Source organism: Xiphophorus couchianus, chromosome 9 (genome assembly GCF_001444195.1).
Source record: "Xiphophorus couchianus chromosome 9, X_couchianus-1.0, whole genome shotgun sequence".
NCBI lineage: Eukaryota > Metazoa > Chordata > Actinopteri > Cyprinodontiformes > Poeciliidae > Xiphophorus > Xiphophorus couchianus.
The window spans coordinates 14,960,147-14,980,294 of NC_040236.1; the positions used below are offsets into that span (position 1 = coordinate 14,960,147).

A 20,148-nucleotide genomic window follows, 5' to 3' on the forward strand; every position below is an offset into this window, starting at 1 on the left:
CTCAAACACTCATAGTAAAGTCACTTCCTGTCCTGACTGTGCAACAGGTCAGATCTAAGTCACACCTGTCATCAGTTTCCTTCACACTTATTTAGGCCCACATTGGATAACCAAGCCTGTGCTTCAACAGTTGTGGGTAGCTCATGTTTATTTTACCATAGAATATGTAATTGTGATTATTAATCCCCTGTTTGCACAACTTGTTTTATGGTGAGTTGAAACAAAAGTGTTTCATAAGGATATTGGAACATAGCATTTGGTTTCAAGTCATTTGTATCCTCGTCCCATCACCTTGAAAGATGCCCCAGCAAGATTTTTCCTACAACAGGAAACAAGAAATTTGGATTATGTGTTTTGTTTCTCACTGCGCACCTACACCGGGAGGAAGGATGAACCACCTATGCAAGATTAGGTTGGTCAAACATTCCCTTTTTTAAAACATAAGTAACTTATTGAGTGCAAAAGCAAAGTAATACTTAATATTTGATAATCTTGAATAGTTCTAAATACACTAAATCGAATTACAGTGAATTGTAAAAGTACCCACTCCCTCCATTGTACATAACCTCTGATAATTGTGAAGATGAATGAAAGTTTTTTTTTCTTTGCCTAATAAAATAAAATCTGAATAGTGTGGGATGTCTTTGTATTTAGCTGCTCTAAATGTTTCTACGGGCCTTAACATTTTGGGGTTGCCCAGCCAACGTCCCAGTTTGAAACTGCTAGAGAATCCTTGGACGAAGCGAAAGATTATTGTGATGACAAGAAACTCCAACCTTGAAGAAATAAAGCAGCAATAAAACAAGTCGAGATGATTGTTGTAATACCAACAAAATATTTTTCATTGATCGTTTAGAAGGATATGAATAGTTTAAAAAGTAGATGTTGTAAGAATGTACATAGAACAGAATACATATTTTTCATAAGGCAACTTTTATTTATTTTTTTATTTATTTATTTACTTTTATGTATTTATTTTATTGCAACTTTTATTTCAGCTTTGAAAATGTTCACATTTTTCACATATTACATTTATTTTCAAAAATGTATAGATTAAAGAATTTTCTTCCTATCCCATTACAAGATAAAACTGTCATTTTGTAAAATCATTTACAGTTTCCAATCAATATTTAGTTTCCATTTACAAAATATCAAACATTCACACAAAAAAAGATGCTTTTTAAAATCAGGGTTATCTTTTGGGAATTGTCTGCCATTTCCGATCAGAAAGAAGCATCATGGTTGAATATAAATAACATAAAATCCTAACCTGCCAGAGGTATGAATAATTATGGGCTTTATTGAACAAATATGATTAAATAAGTCAAGTAAACTAGAGTAGTGCATCAAAAACTACCTTTGTTATTGTTACCGAAATAGAAATTTAGACAAGGTATGCATGTCTGTTCAATATTCTTCTCCTTCATCTTCCTCTCCCATGCTATCAGCTCCAACCTCCTCATAGTCCTTCTCCAGAGCTGCCAAATCCTCCCTGGCCTCAGAGAATTCACCCTCTTCCATCCCTTCCCCTACATACCAGTGAACAAAGGCCCGCTTGGTGTACATCAGGTCAAACTTGTGGTTAAGTCGAGCCCAGGCTTCCGCAATAGCTGTGGTGTTGCTCAGCATGCACACTGCCCTCTGGAGCTTGGCTAGGTCTCCCCCCGGAACCACAGTGGGTGGCTGGTAATTGATGCCTACCTTGAAACCAGTTGGACACCAGTCTACAAACTGGATAGACCGTTTTGTTTTGATTGCAGCAATGGCAGCATTGACATCTTTGGGCATCACGTCGCCACGGTACAGAAGGCAGCAAGCCATGTACTTGCCCATGCGGGGGTCACATTTAACCATCTGATTGGCAGGCTCAAAGCAGGAGTTAGTAATCTCAGCCACTGTAAGCTGCTCGTGATACGCCTTCTCGGCTGAGATCACAGGGGCGTATGTGGCCATAGGGAAGTGGATGCGGGGATATGGCACCAAGTTGGTCTGGAACTCTGTCAGATCCACATTCAGGGCACCATCGAAACGAAGAGAAGCAGTAACAGAGGACACGATCTGGCTGATGATCCTGTTCAGGTTGCTGTAGGCTGGACGGTCAATGCCAAGGTTTCTCTGGCAGATGTCGTAGATTGCCTCATTGTCCACCATGAACGCACAGTCGGAGTGCTCCAGGGTGGTGTGTGTGGTCAAGACAGAGTTGTAAGGCTCCACCACAGCAGTGGACACCTGAGGAGCTGGGTAGATTGAAAACTCAAGTTTGGACTTCTTGCCGTAGTCCACAGAAAGACGCTCCATTAGCAGGGAGGTAAAACCAGAGCCGGTTCCTCCACCAAAGCTATGGAAAATCAGGAAGCCCTGAAGGCCGGTGCACTGGTCAGACTGGGGACCAAAGGAAAGCACATATGAAGCAGAGTTACATCTTATTTAATCTGAAAACTAAATGGGACTCCAGAAATAGTCACCAGTCTGCGGATCCTTTCCAGAACCTGGTCGATGATCTCTTTTCCAATGGTGTAGTGTCCACGGGCATAGTTGTTGGCTGCATCTTCCTTACCAGTGATCATCTGTTCAGGATGAAACAGCTGGCGGTACGTTCCAGTACGTACTTCATCTAAAGACAAGACACTCAGATTAAGGAAATTTTCCCCCTTGATTTCTTTGCACGTTGAGTGATCTTTCTTACCAATGACAGAGGGCTCGAGGTCTACAAAAACAGCTCTGGGGACATGCTTCCCAGTTCCAGTCTCACTGAAGAACGTATTGAAAGAGTCATCTCCTCCTCCAACGGTTTTGTCACTGGGCATCTGTCCATCCGGCTGTATCCCATGTTCCAAACAGTAGAGCTCCCAGCAAGAATCACCAATCTGGACACCAGCCTGCCCTATGTGTACAGAGATGCACTCACGCTGCGGTGCAAGAGGAAAAAAAAAAAGTATAATCTCAATGTTATGATCAAGAAATGTTAAAATATATGAAGCAAGCAATAGAAAGTGCTGGTCTATCCCATTTTCCTCTCTCAATTACATTTCAAGGCCACAAATCACATGGCTTTGGCTGCCCTTTACCTTCGAGAGCAACAAGATAAGGGTTCTTTTGTTAATAGACACCAGCAACGGATGACTACAGTCATTTGACTAGTCAAACTAGAACACTGGAAATGAAAACATAAATAATTTTCCAGCTAAGAAGTCAGAAAACAGAAGCCCTTGTGTGAACAAAATCCCATTTGAATAAAGTTCAGTAACCAAACAGGAAGTAAGTGTGCCTGATTAAAGACGCAGATGACAGCAGTTTCTTTAAAATATGAGAAGGCCTATGAAGCTTAGTAAGCAAGTTTTGTGGGAGTAATAAACAAATAAAAACACACAAGCAGTTTCAGTTTGTATAAGACTCATGCAGCTCCTCACATATTGTACTCCAAGAGGGGAATGCTTCCTGCATTTAAAAAGCCGAACATACTGAACATATTCATGTGCTAGTTTTGTTAGATTAGATTAACAGTTTGTAACAAATTATGATGAATAACAACGGTTCGTTTTTTTATGCTCACCATGATTCCTGAAGTTGAGAGTTCGATGTGTTGGAAGAAGAAAAAGCTTCAAAGTTTTCTCTCACTGACAGCTAAGAGTCTTCAGAAAGAAGAAAGTGATGAATGCAGGTTGGAGGCACTATTTATATTCATTTGTCCATAGAAGTACACACTTTAATCTGATAGGTTAGGTGTCTAGAGACTCATTCTTATTGGTTAAAAATGAAACAAGTATTTGACTTGCTGAAACACTCCCAGCTTCTGGTGAATTTGATAATTATTGACAGAGGAGGACTTTCAACTAACTCAAGCTAACTCATTTGATTATTGCTATTATAAATAAGAAAAGCAAATTTTGGTTCTGAATGTTTATGTCAGTGTTGCTTTTTTAAAAATAAAATAGTGAAACGTAATATTATTATTATTATCATTATTATTATTATTGAATTTTCTTTTGTTAAAAGCAACAAATTCTCAAGACATATCACTCTGAGATTCTGCTCCAGTAAAAAAAAAAAAAAGATTTATTTTAACATTTTTTGGTAAATAATCAGGTCAAATCGAACAAACAGTGGTCCAAACAAAAATAGTATGGGAAGGAAGTAAGTCATGCATTCATCTATTTTTCCTGATCCATTTGCATCATGCTGTTGATAAACCGATAGTGTATACAATACAACTAGTTCACAGTTATGGTGTATAGACAACAGGAAATAAGACTTTCAAATCTGTGAACACTCTCTGTACACATTTCTGAAAACAAAAATCAGAATTTTAGGGCAAAAACATGGTATTAGTAATCATCTGAAGTTAATTTTGATTCCTGGAGATCATCTCAAGACTGGCACTTGATATTCCACAAAGTTGAGTCTCAATCCTCAAATACCCTAACCAGTGTTTGGGAAAGGTTTTCTACTAAGCTCAATTCACCAATATGGAAACCACTACAAAATACATAAAATTGAGCTAAAGATTAGGTTAGAGGTACTGGAATTATTCTTTGGTAAATCATTCAAATGTAATTTAATTAAATAAATGTCAGTTTGGACAATTAATTTACCAACATGAAAAAATATTCATATCATTTTATCGTCTACTGGAATTTATAGATGTGAGGTAGTGAAAGTTTACAACTAAAACTGTACAGGAAGATAAAATCTTATCGTGTTTTTTTGGGAAACTGGGTTGAGGGGGTTGCATTCTTTTTTTTACTTTCAACATTTTATTTTCAAGTTTTTATGTACAAGCTGGGTGTCATCTGTTATCCACTAGGGGGTGCTGCAGAGCTCTACATACCTCTTCTTCCCACATCCTTGGTGCTGTGGCAAACCTGAAGTGTTGAAGTGTTAACAAAACAATGCAAATTAAATTTATTTAATAATTAGGTAACTTTAAAGCCCAACTGCTTGCATTTAGATTTATTTAGTAGCATCAGAGTGAAAGGGGTAAAATGTATGTTTCAGATTTATATTTGTTTTAAAAATCATGTAATTTAATTTTCCCATCACAACTAAGCACTACGTTAGTCTGTCAAATAAAAAAATACTTTGTAGTCTGTGGTTGTAATGCGACACAATATCAGTGGTTGTGAATGTTTCTGCAAGGTCCAATTTAATCATTGGATCCTAAAAATGTCTTTTATTAGTTAGAGACAATTTACCGTAATCTCACCTGAGCAAATTCACATAATTGTTTCATGTGGTATCTAAATATGCAAATGTAGAACTGGACAAAAATGCACTGTCTTAACTGCTCCCTGGGTTTATTGGTGAAATACTGCAGCAGTTTAACAATTACTGAGATAGCAGTCCCTTTACTATCTAACCAAAGTTAGATAGTAAAGAGACTATCTGAAGAGGGTTGACTATATTTGGCTGCCATATTTTGCCTGTTTTTATTTCTTAAAAAAAGAAAAGAAAAATAATTTGCCGAAATATATATTCTCCTACCACATCACAATTATGTTCTTTTGGGTCTATCATAGAAAATGCATTTAAGCTTGAGGTTGTAATGTGTCACCACGTATAAAATTCAGAGGGCCCAATCCAGCAGTAAGGCCACACTGCAGCTTTAGAGCGCCCTCTTCTGTTACAACAATTTTATGCCGTCAGATCACTGGTTTATTTGGTAGCACCTATAAGAAATGAGGAAAAAAAAAATTATATAATCACACTAAACCACAACTGGGTAATAACAATAACAGCACCTTAAACAATGTTTTTTTTAAAACCCAAATTACAATGTTTTTTCAAAATATTTTTTAGATAATATGATCACTGCTAACAATACAGCTAAGAATGAGAAGGCAGACAGCATTTTAATGTGGAAGGCATTTTGTGTTTGGAACATTTTCATTGCTTGATGTTGTAGATAAATTGTAAAGATTCTTCCATATATATTCTTTATTTTCCCCCTTGTTTCCAGATTTTACTGTACACTTTATTGAGTGATAAGCATGCTTATTGCAAGTATTTTGTTTTTGTTATTTCAAACATAATTAATGGTTTGCAGAAATATAAATTTATCGTTGAAGCTAGATATTTACACGCATAGTTTGAACACATAGTTTTGACTCTGTGTTTTGCCATAACGACCATTGCTACATTTGGAAGAAATGGGGAAAGGGAAGGATGGAGTTTGTTGATGTTAGAACTGGTGATCTTAATGATATGAGACCCTTAACTGGAGGGGAAGACGAAAACAAGGACTTGTCTAAGACAAGCTGAAACTGTTGACTTTGGATTGAGTAGATTTTGTGCCAGTGAGTAGAAACTCTGTTTTGTCATTGCTACGTTTAAGGTAGCTTTATGCAAACCGGGATTTTATTTCAGCACTAAATTTCTGAGCCAAGTCATGAAATTCATAAGCACATTTACCAAATGTACAAAGGCAATGTAGGTACTTAAAAACTTTTTTGAAAAATATACTGTATATAAAAAGCTCTATTGTTATTCTGGTACTTGGCCATCTAGGAAGAAAACTTTGCAATCCTTGTTGGCCACAGTAAGAAACAAGTGTTAAGTGTCTATTTGTAGGTCAATTATTAACTGTTTTAGCTAAAGTGGGTCACAGTCACAGCGTTTGCATTGTGTTTACTTTAAAATCAGATTCTGCAATTTATGATCTGCACAGATTCTTTTTGTTGTACATTTGAGCTGTTGTCCATTACTAGACAAACCTCCCGTTGGCTGGTAAAAGCCTTTGTAATGTCTTCAGGAAAGCGTGTGTATCTGTCTTGATGATACAACAGCATGAAGCCAATTATACCAGTTAAAAGACAGAGGGTTTGTGGCCTGCAGCTGGCACAACGGGTGCAATTAATAACCAACCGCTGACAGGAAACTGTTTGGCTACCATCATGGTAATAATGAGGTTATTGCTACCTGCTGTGACTGTATGATCACATTTTATTTATTTATTTTTTTAAATCCCTCCCCTGCTGCTAGTAGAATTTAATGCATGTCTGTTCAAGCTCTCACAAACGCTGTTTTCTCTTGTTCTTCTTAAACACAGACAGCAGTTAACTCTTCATAATGTGCCTTTAAAGCAAACGGTGTTGCTCCTCCGTGCACATGAGCTTGGATTCATGCAAATGCCAGCAGATACTTGGAGCAGATACAGACACAAAGGGACTCACACGAAGATATTCTCTGCTACACACTTCTTCAGCTCTCTGCTTGGCAGCAGATCACCCCGCTGACAGACACTTAGATTGTTCCTGACCAATGACTTGCGCTCTCTGCTCTGCGAGGTCTGATTTCATAGTGGGAAATGTGAGACAAGTCCAGGAGAGGGTTCACGGCAGGGGCAAGGAGGCAATCCGTACAGTTGGGCTTCGTATCTTCACGTCACGCTGGGCATTCTCTCCTGACACAGCTTTCAGCCCCTCCGTTGTCTGGTGCCTCGTCTATTCTGAGGGTTTTCTCAGCCTCCCGTCCAAAGGATTGGAAGCGTTCCAGTCGGGCACAGTGCCTGGGTGGTCCCACCACCCCACCCTCTTCCCTCATCCACTGGAAGAAGGAGAAGGCAGAAGAATGCAAGAAGCACAATGTGACCGTTGATGAAGACGGCATGGATGCAATGCTTACCTGCCGCTGACCCATACAGCTGTGGAGGCTCCGCAATTTACAATCTACAGATCCATGCAACGGCCAGGGGAAGAAGATCCACTGACCCATCACTTAGATGGGACTGATAGGTGATGAGGATGGACTCACCTGCATGTCACCCAAAGAATCTTCTAAAAAAAAAATCTGGCGTATCTTGGATGTATTTTTATTATTTTGATTGAACAGTATACACACACACATTGTGAGAATAAATACAAATACACTCCGAAGTTATTTATGTACATGAACAGAAGGGGTTTCTGTCTAACCATGAAAAGTGAGGGGAACAGCACCATGCTTGGAGGGTTTATGCACTTTCTAGACATTGTGCTGCAAATGGGAAATGGAAAGTATTAAATGAAGCGAAGTGACAATGTTTACCAAGAATTGAATATGTTAAATTACATGGCATCGCAGTGTATCCATGTCCACTTCTGAAATTTTACATTTGTTGACCTAACTAGCCTGGGGAGATAAAAGTGTGTTTCCAGAGTGGATTGCAGCTTCTCCCTGAGCCTGAACTCCACCCTCAGGAGGTGAAGTATGAGTCCTGCATGGAATAGAGGCAGTCAATGGGAGTGAGTGGGGACGATCCAGCCAGAGAGAGGCAGTCGTTGTCAGCAACATGGCACAGAGACTCCCTGTCTATTTCCCCATACAAGTCTTGAAAACCTGCGAAAATCCAAATTATCATTAGGTTAGTGCATGTAGACTCTTCAGATTTGACCTTTCACTTACAAGAGCTGACCGTCGCACAAATGACTTTGCCAGGCTTGTCATGCAAAGCAAACGTCTTACCCATGATGATTTAAAAAGACATGTTCACATTGATACATGTTGAAATTCATGATTCCAATTCCACATGTCAGTTTTTTTGTGCCCAAAGTGAATTAAAGTTTTCAAAAAGTACTTTTTTGTTTTTTACATTTTGAAAAGAATACGCTCAATTTTCACAAATGTAACTATAACCTTGAGACTTAATACCAGTAGCCTGTCTATGTGAGAAATTGTCTGCTCCTGCTGATGTGGAAGCCGTAAGCAGTGGCTTATGTTGCTTATGCATTGTCCTGGCTCAGCACTAACCCTCTAACTTTTTGGAAAACAGCCATGCTGCAAAAAATAATCCAGTTTTTTTTAACAGGGAGACAATACACATTCTGAGATTTAAAAAAAAGAAAGAAAAAAGAAAGAGATATAAGGGTAATAAAAATAAATTAAATTAAAAAAAAACAGAAGGTAACTTGATTCCAAATTCTAGGTTTATCACTGATGTGTGAAATTTTAACAAACTTAAATTTTAACATTTATAAGATGATATAAATGCACTCTCACTTTTCTTTGTCAAATTACAAAATGCTTTTCATGAAATAAAACAGGGTTTAATTTCCAGAGTTCTTTTACCGTAAGGGTGCATGTGATCCCCTGGCATCTGGGGTGGAGTCAGGCCCTGTCTGAAGGGGTCTGTGTCCCAGTCCTGCTGCTCCAGAGTGGTGAGCCCCATCTGCTGCTGCTGCTGAACATGGGCAAAAGATGGCCCCATGCACTTTGTCTCTGAACCTAAACTGCCACATGAGGGCACTGTAGAGCACAGAAAACTTTATGAAATTGTTTCATAAAGTTGATTGATAAGATTCTTCTGCTAACATTGATGTGAATTTGTTACAAGTACTCTTTTTTTTTTTTTTATCTATGATTCAGTTGTTTTTACTCAGACTCTTAATCTAAATTGTGAGTAATTAAAGTCACAACTGATAAGTTGTACAGTATTATATCTGAACTCACCTGTTGAGAGTTCGCACTGCTCCTGGGTGTGTTGCTGCTCCTGCTGCTGTTGTCTTCTGGCCAATTTCTTCATCTAAACAACAAACATCCATTAAATGAAATAGCAAAAAAATTAAAATAAAATCTGTTTTGCTCTGTGTCATGTGACTCTGTCGCAAAATATTAACAGTGAAGTCAAGAACATCTGTCATTGAGTGAGAGAAACCACACGAGTCCACTTTGTGAGGAAATATTAGCTCTAATCTCCAGTGATCTCCCTGCAAGATGTCATCAGCTTCCTGTATAAGGAGATAACTCGGCTGATTTCCACTCTGGCTCACAAAGTCAGTGCAGAAAGACTGCTTTTATTAAATGTGCATGTGAGATTGTGTATGCATGTGCATATGCGTGTAGGTGTGTATGTGTGCGTGCTTACTTTAGCTCTCTGGTTCTGGAACCAGACCTGCACAACCCGGACACTTAGGCCAGTTTCTGCTGCCAAGGTCTCCCTTACCTTGGATTAAGATTCAGGTGGGAAGTAGAAAAAGACATAAAGCAAGGTTAGAAAAGTAAAAAACAAAAGGAAAGGTAATTGTGCATTTGAAGGTTAAAACGTTTGTTTGCTCTCACAAAGGTCAAATCATAATGACGCTAATTTTGAAATGCTTTTAGATTTATTTTAGGTAAATCTGCTTTGTGTCTTTGCAATATCCTAATATGAAACAAACAAACAAACAAAACCACTGTGTCATCTGTAGGATATAAGCTGAGCTGTGATGAAATCATTTGTCCACACTCTGTATAAAATCAAAGAACAAGCACGTTACCTTTCGGCAAGGTTTTGATGAGACCTCAAAGGAAGCCTTGAAGGTGCGTCTTTGTTGGGTGGTCAGAATAGTGCGAGGTCTTTTGGGACGTTTGGTTTCTGGATTATCTGCACCGCCTCGCCTCTGCGTAATCAGCCCCAATTCCTCCTCTTCTTCATCGTCACTTTTACCTGCTGAGCCAACGTGATAGGGAAGACATGCAGAGATTAGACCTAGGAGACATTTTACCAAGCAAAACCTAGGTATGTAATTTAATATGTTGAGCAGAAATAATGCACCTGGATGAACATTTTAGGCTTTAATTGAATCTAATCCTGATGATCTGTCCAAATCAAATGAAATTCATTCAGAATTTCACAGGTTTTGCTTAATTTAAATAAATAAATACTCAAAGGACTGTCAATGTTACCATACAAAAGTAGCATTCCACTATAATTTTTACACATTTTTGTCAAAATTATGACAACTCTAATGTCCTGCTTAAACCATCCAAACTGATGCATAACTGTTAGATGGAATAAAAAGGATGAGTTATTTTAAATTTTACAAATTTTGCATTATGCATATACACATCAAGTGCAACCAATTGCTTTCAGAAATCACCCGATTGATAAATGGAGACCAGTTTTGTGTGCGTCCACCTGTGTGAACAACTGCTTGTTCAAATTAGGGAACAAAAAATAAAAGACAAACTTAGGGAAATCAAAAAAACATTTTAAAGGAGCGTCAAACTAGGGGAGGTTATACAACAGTACGTTAAGGTTAGAACATCTTACAGAGCGCTGTTCAATCCGTCATTTGAAAACCAAATTCGGAGAGAGAGAGGAAGCAGTTAAACAGAGAAGCAGCCAAGAGAAGTGATGGAGTTGTGGAGATCTGCAGCTCAGGTGGGAAAATCTACACTGACAGAACAACCAGCAGTGGTGCATTCTAGAAATCTGACCATTATGGCAGGTTGCCAAGAAGAAAGTAATTGCATAGGGAAAAAAAATCAGAGGAAGAGCTGTCTGCTGTTTACCACCAGCCATATATGAGACACAGCAAATATGTAGCAGAAGGTGCTCTGCTAGATGAGCTTTTCCCCTAAATGCAAAATATATAGGGAAAAAACATTTTATGTGTGAAAAACTGAAACTGGTCATCACTCTGAACAAACAAAGCTCATAGTGACATAGCATCATGCTGTAGGGTGCTTCTCTTCAAATTTGGGTGTCCGACCTGTTTTAAGTGAGCTCAAAACAGGTAATAATAGCAAAACCCAATTGTTTGTCTAGTTACACTCAGCAAAAGTAGGTAACTGTTGTTCAAAACTAACTTTTGTGGTTTTGGACAACAGCATTTAGTTTACATTAACTAATTAATCTGAACAAGGTCTGATTCACATAGGATTAAATCTGAATTTCCTGATTTAATAGTAGTTGCACATTTTTATTTAATGTACTTTGCATGAAAACGTAGTATGATTATTTTGAAATCACATCATCTGCAACAGAAAATACATATTTTTTAATCTGTCATCATATCTAACAATGCATTATGCATATACACATCAATTTTTTCAGTGCATTTCTTTTGAGAAGCTTTTGACAGGAAATGAGTCAGGTATCGCTCTAAAGACAGTGGGAAACAAAATAATATGTTTCTGTTTTTATTTACATTATATGAAAAATGGGATTCTGTTAAATAATTTTTATATTTCTCAATAATCAATAGAAATACTTATATCTACTATTTATTTAAAAAAAATGTATTCATTATTGCAACAGAAACAATACTAATGGTCTAACGGCATTTTAATTATTAAATGATGATTTATTTCTCATCTTAAAATGTTAATGCATAATTAATTAAAGCAAGCATCTCTTAAATGTAAATAATTGACTTTATGCATGTGCTATTCATACATAAAACATTTCTAATACTTACACATGTAGACCTAAATAAATTATCTCGCAGTCTGCTTTTCAAAAAGGCTGCTATGTCAGCTACTGCCTGCTTCAGTGAGCTACACAATTTCGAGCAAACAACTCCCGAAGTTAGAATAAAGAGCACGTATATCATTAAAGTCAGTGAAAGAAAAGCAGCATCAAAGCATTCAGGTTGTATACCGGTATCTGAAGATGCTGGACTCGCCAGATACTGATGGTAGTCCTCTCTGGCACACAGAAGCTGTCCCTCCCTGAGGACACAGCGGTCTCCAGTCTGCAGGCGGCAGGAACAAACTTTGCAGGTGAAGCAGCGCAGGTGGAAAGCAGCGGCTCCGGCTCGCATCACAAGCTCTGCAGGGGAGATGGCCTCCGCACAGCCCCCACAATGCACTGCAAACAGACTGAAGACAAGAAGGTGTAAGTAGGCATACATATCAGACACTCGGTAGCTGTTAGAATAATGCATATGTTTGCTTTAGGTTCTCAAGGACTTTGTACGCCACAGTAAAATGGGACTTTATGAGAAGAAAATACACTTTCTTGACCTGGAGAATGTTGCTGAGTCTAGCTGTCACTCAAAACCACAACCAGCGCCTGACTTCTCCCCTTTCCTCCTCCTTCCCTTTCTACCCCAAACCGTTTAGACACATACCCTCAGTGTGTCGGGTGTGTATCTTAGCGCCTGGCAACCAGAACTGGTGGGCTCAGACCCGAGAGACTGTTGCCGTGGCTCCGACTGCTGTGTCCGAGGCCGTGCTCCTGGGGGCTGGAGAGAAAAGGCTCTCGGCAGGCCATGGCTCCAGGCTGAGGGGGGGAATCAGGTCTCCTGGTGGGAGAGACTGAGCCGCTGGTCCCAAGAATTATCCGTGGAATTATCTTTAAGTCTGCTTAACCAGAGTCGGACAAAGGCAGAGCCAGCCCCCGAGCAGCGGGACCATTGTCCTCCGGTTGGCACGGCCACATTTTGGGTCTGTCACGCAGGATGATGCGTCATCATCCTGGAGCTGGCGTTTGTTTCCAGACCTGACTGGGTCACCAGACCAGCCAGTGAGGAGGCATGAGAAAGTGACAGTTTTACCCCTTTTTTTTTGTGTTCATCTAAAATACTGCACTTGCCCAACAAGGAGAGTGAATTGGGTGTTATACCTTTCTTCATACATAAAATAAAGAATGCAAACAGGGTCAAAGTGCTTTTGGTTTCTTTAGTTGTAATTTTCCGAAAATAAAGCAAAATGCATGGCAAATAACAAAATAATGATTAATGTCCCAAGATTTGCTACAGTTACTAAAGAACAATAATCTTGTATAATTTATAATTTTGCTTAGAGTCATCGTTCATGTTGTAAACAGGTTTTAACGTCCTGCTTGATGTCTTGACATGATTCTTCAATACTTCTACATACTGTTCCTTCCTCATGGTGTAATCTATTTTGTGAAGCGTTTCAGTCCATCCTGGAGAAAAACAATCCACAGCACGATTCTGCTACAGTGAGGCTGGTGTTCTTTGGTTTTTGAGCCCATTCGGTACCAAAACATGTTCATCTCATCTAAAGGACACAGAGGCATTTCTTTCCTTAATGGTGTGGCTGGACAGTCCTGTATTTTTTTTGTTTCTACATACTACTCATTGAACAGATGAAAGCAGTGACTTCAGGCATCTGGGAATTGTACTCAAGGGTTGGCTAATTTCTTTTGATTTTTTTTATGATGTCACAAGGACCTGCTGTGTCTGAGATGTTGCTCTAAAATACATTTGACATTCTGTCTAACCCTTAGATTGTGAATACACCTACTAAAGATTAACGATTTGGAAAGTCATTAAATTATCATCTAGACTTCCCTAAATTGTTTAAGCAAATGGTAATGTCAGTGTTTGTAAAAAAAAAAAAAAAATGAAAAAGGTTGCATGATTTTGGCATTTTAGCAGGTACAAGTAATTTTATAAATATAGTATATAGAGGGATTTAAAATAAAAAAGTGAGGGATGAAAAAGTTGTGTGTCTTTTTGTGCAGTGCATCTGGTTTTAACTTTTTTGTCTAGGATTTTTGTGAATGTATATGTTATTGTTGTTCACAGTAGAAGATAATATATCGTGCTTTTCCCCCACGACATATCTTTCCATGCAGACAAATAGATTAAGCTAAACACAACCACATAAAAAGACATTACGTTTTATGAATAATTTTGGCAAAGTTTATTTTCGTAGGTTCTCTTATTTTTCTTTAAATATCCAGAGAAACATGTTTTTATGTAATATTGAACACATTTATAATTTACATTTTCCTTAATATTCACAAACCAACTCAGACTAAAAATAAAGACAAAACAAACACTCATGATAAAGGACCCCTGTCGAGTGGTCTAGAGCTCCTACATCCTAAAGGCAAACATTGCTGAGACCTCTTAATGTCACTCTGGAAACGGTGAATCCCAGCCCCAGAAACTCACCAGTCGCCCTACTTGACCCGTCAGAGTCATATGTCCCTCAGCGTTGATGGTGTGGGCTTTAATATGGCCAACATACCATCTGTGGTATGCGCATTCCTGTGGTGACACGAGGTGAATCACCCAAATATATCAAAGGAAGTGTGGCTGAGGAAATACCCGGAGTGTTTGCGGGTCTCTGGGATACACTGAGCCGATCTCTCCCTGTGATGCTAATGATAGATGTCAGCAGAGAGCAAACTGCGGGCATTAATGTTTTGGAGATCATTTCTTGTTTCGAGAATCGCCGTTCCATTACAGGCCTAGTCCAGCTCGCCCTATTAGCCCTGGTTCTTTTAAGAGTCAGTAATGCAAAGGCAAGAGTATCTCAAATACTTAGGCAGCAGCTCAAGATGTTTAATATTTCAGAGTTTCCGCTGACATGATTGGCCCAGCGACTCGGCCGGGAGAGCGGGAACACTCAGTCACGCTGGATTAAGACCAATTAGTGACGTGGTGGTTATAGAGAAATAAGTCAGCAGAATATTATTCTCCTCCAAACCAATATTGGGCACATTTAAGGTGAACACACTGTGTAAGAAAAAAACAAACAAACAAAAAAAACAACTAAACTCTACACTCACTCACTGTTCTTGCCATGACCTCAGAGCTGACCTTTGGCAGTGGGGCAAACAGACTGCAGGTCTGCTGGACATGCACAGATCCTGTTTCTGGATCAGGTTAACCTGGATCCTCTGCTGAACACACACAGCAACATAGGACACATATCAGATATGCATCTTCGGGTCAAGTGCACCATCCGTCACGTCGCAGATCTGTAGACCAATCTGCTGTCCACTCCACATGCTCACTGAGCCATTTAGGTAATCTATATACTGACAGTCCAACCAAACTAAACCTCCTGTTGTCTGACAGGAGTTATATTTTAATAAATAATATGACAGCTTGTTGCATGTAGTGTATCAAATCATTGACGCTGGTCAGGAGAACAAATGTAGGACTAATTTAATTAAGTTAATCTTCTGGTTCTTAAATGTAACCATTAGAAGACAAACGATCAAAAGTTCACATGTTCTTCACACCATCTAGATTTCATCAGTGATCATCATGAGCAACATATTGCTGGTTGGATGTGGCATGTGCAAGTGCAGGTAAATGCAATGTTATTCTTGCTATATACACACTCATTGATGTATTTCATTTTTTTAGTGTGTGTACAATTATATTGTTCACACTAATTTTCTCCAGCAAGTACTACATGTTCAAAACCTTCAAAAATGTGTTGATATCCCCTCTCTGTTTCAGCCTGGGTCCATCAGTTATAATATTATGGTCTCTCAAAACCAAAACGAAACCCAATAAAAATGTTCAAGTTTAAAATAAGTCACAAATCAAAAAATATTGTATTAGGAAATTTTCAAACCATAAACTCCTGGGTAATTTTTGCAATTTAGAGTGTATCCCAACTTTCAAGTTAGTAATAGAAAAAAAAAACATGTTAACTAAAGACACTATGTGTTTATGCATTTATTTAAAATTACATTTAGCATTCCATTTCATGTGACCCATTTCATTGGTATTTTTTTCTAAAAGCAGTAATACTGTTTCATTTTGCTTAGCAATAAATGTTTACATTCAGTTTAGTTTACTCTTTAATTGCTTGAAAATTTTGTATGGTTTTCACAGTATTTTAAACTCAATTGTGAATAAAATGTCAAACTAGTTTAAGTTGATACTTTATAAAGTAAATCTTCCAACACATTTGCTCTACATTTTACTGGTTTATGACTGTTTTGACTGTTTTCTGGACAGTATGAAGAATTTAGGCCCTAATACAGTTCCTGGTGAGACTCCAAAAGCAACGTTGTCAATAATATTCCATCATGTTTAATTCTGAATCAGTACAGTTATATGTCAAGTTATTTCTGATGACCATTTTTCAAAATTACATCAAAGCTATTTATTTAATTTGAACAACACAATTTGTAATTTTAAAGGTACAGCCAAACATAAATGAAAATCTACATTTTTTTACTTCACTTTATGATTTAAAACTATATTTATTTATATAGTTATTTGAGTGATACTGTCAAAAGAATACAAACTGTAATATCCAAATGCTATCCCTAAATTAAAAAAAAAAACTGGTAAAAGACAGCAATAAATACACAAAAAAGAAACAATTTAATCCTATAATTATTAAAAGAGGTGTATGCATATATAATTACTATTATTACAGGAATATTAATTGTTCATCATTAATTTATTATTCATTACTATTTAATTTAAAAAGTTTTATTCATCTCTTTCAAGTGAGATAAACGTATTAATCTGCTGGCTTCATGTTTATTTACATTTTGCTTAAGCTTTCTATATTATGTTCACCTGCCTGTAATTTGGCTAATATCTGTAATCAAAAAGAGGCAAACAAACAATAAAAAGTTGTTGTTGTTTATTTTTTTTTCTTTTTTGTTTTCAGACTGAACAAGAACTTCAACTGCAGAAAACACTATCATTGTCTTATAACTCATTTCAGACTCCTAACACACTCTGGCTGCTTCCTCAAGCACAGAAGAAAACATGCCGGATCCAGACAGAAGATTCAGCATGTGGTTAGAGACAAATGTTGTCTCAGTATGGAAAAATCACACTTGCACCGCATCTAAGAAAGGGGCACCGTTTGTCTGGTGAGCTGATTCTGGCACACATTTTAAAACACTCAACGAGGACAAAAGCGGGGCCCATGTGTGTCACACAGACAGGAGGCTGGGGGTGTGGTGAGGGTCAGGGGGGAGGAGGTTTCAGAGGTGGAGCCTTGGCACCAGGCCTCCTGCTAATTGATCAGCTCAGATATCTCACGGTTGACTGGACCTCGTCCCATTGCTCAACACAGGGGCTGCTGCAGGAAGAGATTTCCAGATGCCGCTGCGCATATCGCCAGGGCTCCTGGAGCGCACTGTCCCCCAAAATAAGTTCACGCCATCCTCACCGTCTCTCTGTAAGGGATGCACCAGACCTTCTGACATATGGCTCTGCTCCACTAATTACCTCTTTGCACTGCTCTTTGGTTCTGAACTGTTATATCCACTCACCACATGGAGCTATTTGGAATTTCAAACAGAATTATGTCTAAAATATAGATTTTATTATAGTAGTGTTAAACCTACAAAAAATTGCTAATTTTTTTTATATACATTTCATTGTAATAGCAGGAGGCATACATTTGTCTGTACTACTTTTGTTGGAAGACCCTTTGATAAACTAGAGCAAAATAATACCTTTTGGGTGGGTGCATTTCCTCTTGTTTGGGTGAGAGCAGCTTGAAGGAAGACTGTGACGACAAGTAAATGGGAGAGAGTACGATCATTTTTTCTAGGGATGTGTGAGAGGTGGGGAGGGGACCATATGCTGTCCCCCGCTTGCAGTTGCCACGCCAATGGCCCCCAACATCTTAACACATTTTGACAATGTGTCAGCTGAGCTATACCCCTGGTTGTGCGTGAAGGTGCGATGGTGTTATTGTGCATGTGTTGTCTGTGATCATGATGTACAATAAACAATAGTTTCCTTACATCCCTTCTCCACCCACCCAGCCACCCACTCTGCAGTCACCTTGCTCTCTCAGCTCACCAGGCCAACTTTCTTTAAAGTCACGATGCAAAGTTAAAACCTTTGCAAACTCAACCACGGAGATTTGATTACTCTGCAAAAATGGAAACTATTTCATTGAGTCTTTAGCCTCTGTTTCTTACTGTTACACAAGCAAACACACACCAACACATGCATTCTTCATCAAGGTCAAGATGTGGACAAGGACTCTTTTGTGAAAGTCGGACTAATATTGGGATAATGAATACGTAAATGGGCACCAAAGGAAAACATTTCACTTGCAAACTTGCTGTAACTCATAGGTATCCTATTTTGCTATAAAATATTGTACACGGTTTCCTGCCAAGTATTCAAACCCTTTGAGGTTGCTAGGCAGGGGACAGGGCAAAAGTGTAAAACATGGTGCTGTGGTTAAATCAGATCAAGCCTGGACTTTTTAAACCAACATTCTACATCCCTACAGTGATCAATGGTGGTGGCAGCATCATGCCCTTGGGACGTTTTTTCTTCGTCAACAGCAGGGAAAAATTTCAGAAGTGAAGATGGAGGGATAAAAACAGTGCAAAACTTGAGGTGGAGTTTGGCAGACCAGAACAGCAAAGTTAATCATTAAGTCAGAGCTACAATGGACTCGTTTTAGTAAAAGTATAATAGAATGGCTCAATTCTAAGGTCTAAGTTTGGACCTAAATCTACGAAAAGGCTTAGAGACTAATGTTTAAAGAAATTCAAAATGGCAGAAGGTGAGCTGGTTTGCAAAGAACAATGGCAGAAACACCCAGACGACTTTTGTGATGATCTATGAAATAAAATTCCAATCAAAATATTTTTTGAAACAAAAACAGGAGGAAGTTCAAGGAGTTGAGAATACATTTGACACCGTTTTCTGCATCGTGAAAACTCTGATGGATTTTTGTCGACGCCCAAAATTAGTTAGAATGCTAATGTGGGAAATTAAATTGATTTAAACTGAGTAAAAGTAATTATCCGTGTACAATGAGTTATAGTAGGTTATATATCTGATTTGAATGAGAATGGTAGGAGCGAAAAACACTAGAGGACTGAAGATAATATCAGAATTAGGTTTTGGTTATGGATATCTGGTAAAGTTGGAAATTATGACTTTTTTGTTGTTGTTTTTTTCTACATTCAAAGAGTTCAACTAAGAAAATATGAAGTTTCTGCACTCACTGAGCGTAGTCCCGTCTGCAGAAAAGTTTGCGGTCCCGCAGAAAGCAGGAATTCCTGAGCGGCTCCCCGCACGCCGCGCACCGCACGCACTCCTCATGCCAGAGGCCATCACTGACCCTCAGGAGAAACCTGTCTCTGATCGGCCGGTGGCATCCAGCGCACACTGCCTTCTGATCCATGCCTGCAGGGTTCAGAGGGGGAGATCCTTTGATGAGCGGGTTTACAACGAAATCACCGTATCTGGAAAAAAAAAAAAAAGGAAGAAAAAAGAAATCAAATTGATGCACCAATAATCATCACTTGGATAAAATCTTTGAATTCAATAAAATTTCCGTAACGGCAGAATTGCGTTTATTTTATTTCATACTCTCATACGTCTGCTAATTTCAAGATGTTAATGGCCTTGAAAAGAAATATTTTTTGAAATACTGCGATAAAATAAATAAATATTCACATAACCGTTCTCTAAGCCAATGATATGATATGGTAGAAATTTTGTTTATTTTGCTTTATTTCTTTTTTTTTTTACTTTTTAAGAAATTTATCAGACATACATCACTTTCAATAAACTTTTGCCACTAATGCTCTGAGGTAGAACTTACAACAGCATTATAATGACACACATTACCTGTGATATGCGAATTTCTCTTAAAGGAAGAAAAAAAAAATAAATACTTTGATTCACAAAGTCCCACGTCTTGTCAGAGCATCTCCGGCGCTCAGGATCCCGCTGCTGCGGCTTGCTG

General features: G+C 38.3%; 2 protein-coding genes across 2 annotated transcripts; both read right to left on the bottom strand.

Moving 5' to 3' along the window:
• Positions 1-609: 609 nt before the first annotated feature.
• Positions 610-3,681, bottom strand: LOC114150302 (tubulin alpha-1C chain-like). The gene is made up of 4 exons (XM_028026644.1): positions 3,554-3,681; positions 2,687-2,909; positions 2,466-2,614; positions 610-2,382 (listed from the first exon to the last, which is right to left on the bottom strand). Exons 1-4 carry the CDS (start codon positions 3,554-3,556, stop codon positions 1,408-1,410), a joined length of 1,350 nt encoding a protein of 449 aa, XP_027882445.1. The 5' UTR covers positions 3,557-3,681; the 3' UTR covers positions 610-1,407.
• Positions 3,682-7,039: 3,358 nt separating this feature from the next.
• On the bottom strand, positions 7,040-19,818 carry lmx1a (LIM homeobox transcription factor 1, alpha). Its single transcript, XM_028026662.1, has 7 exons — positions 19,403-19,818; positions 12,338-12,558; positions 10,230-10,402; positions 9,839-9,916; positions 9,424-9,496; positions 9,043-9,219; positions 7,040-8,313 (listed from the first exon to the last, which is right to left on the bottom strand). The coding sequence occupies exons 1-7, from the start codon at positions 19,579-19,581 to the stop codon at positions 8,171-8,173; spliced, it is 1,044 nt and encodes a 347-aa protein (XP_027882463.1). The 5' UTR covers positions 19,582-19,818; the 3' UTR covers positions 7,040-8,170.
• Between the last annotated feature and the right edge of the window lie 330 nt (positions 19,819-20,148).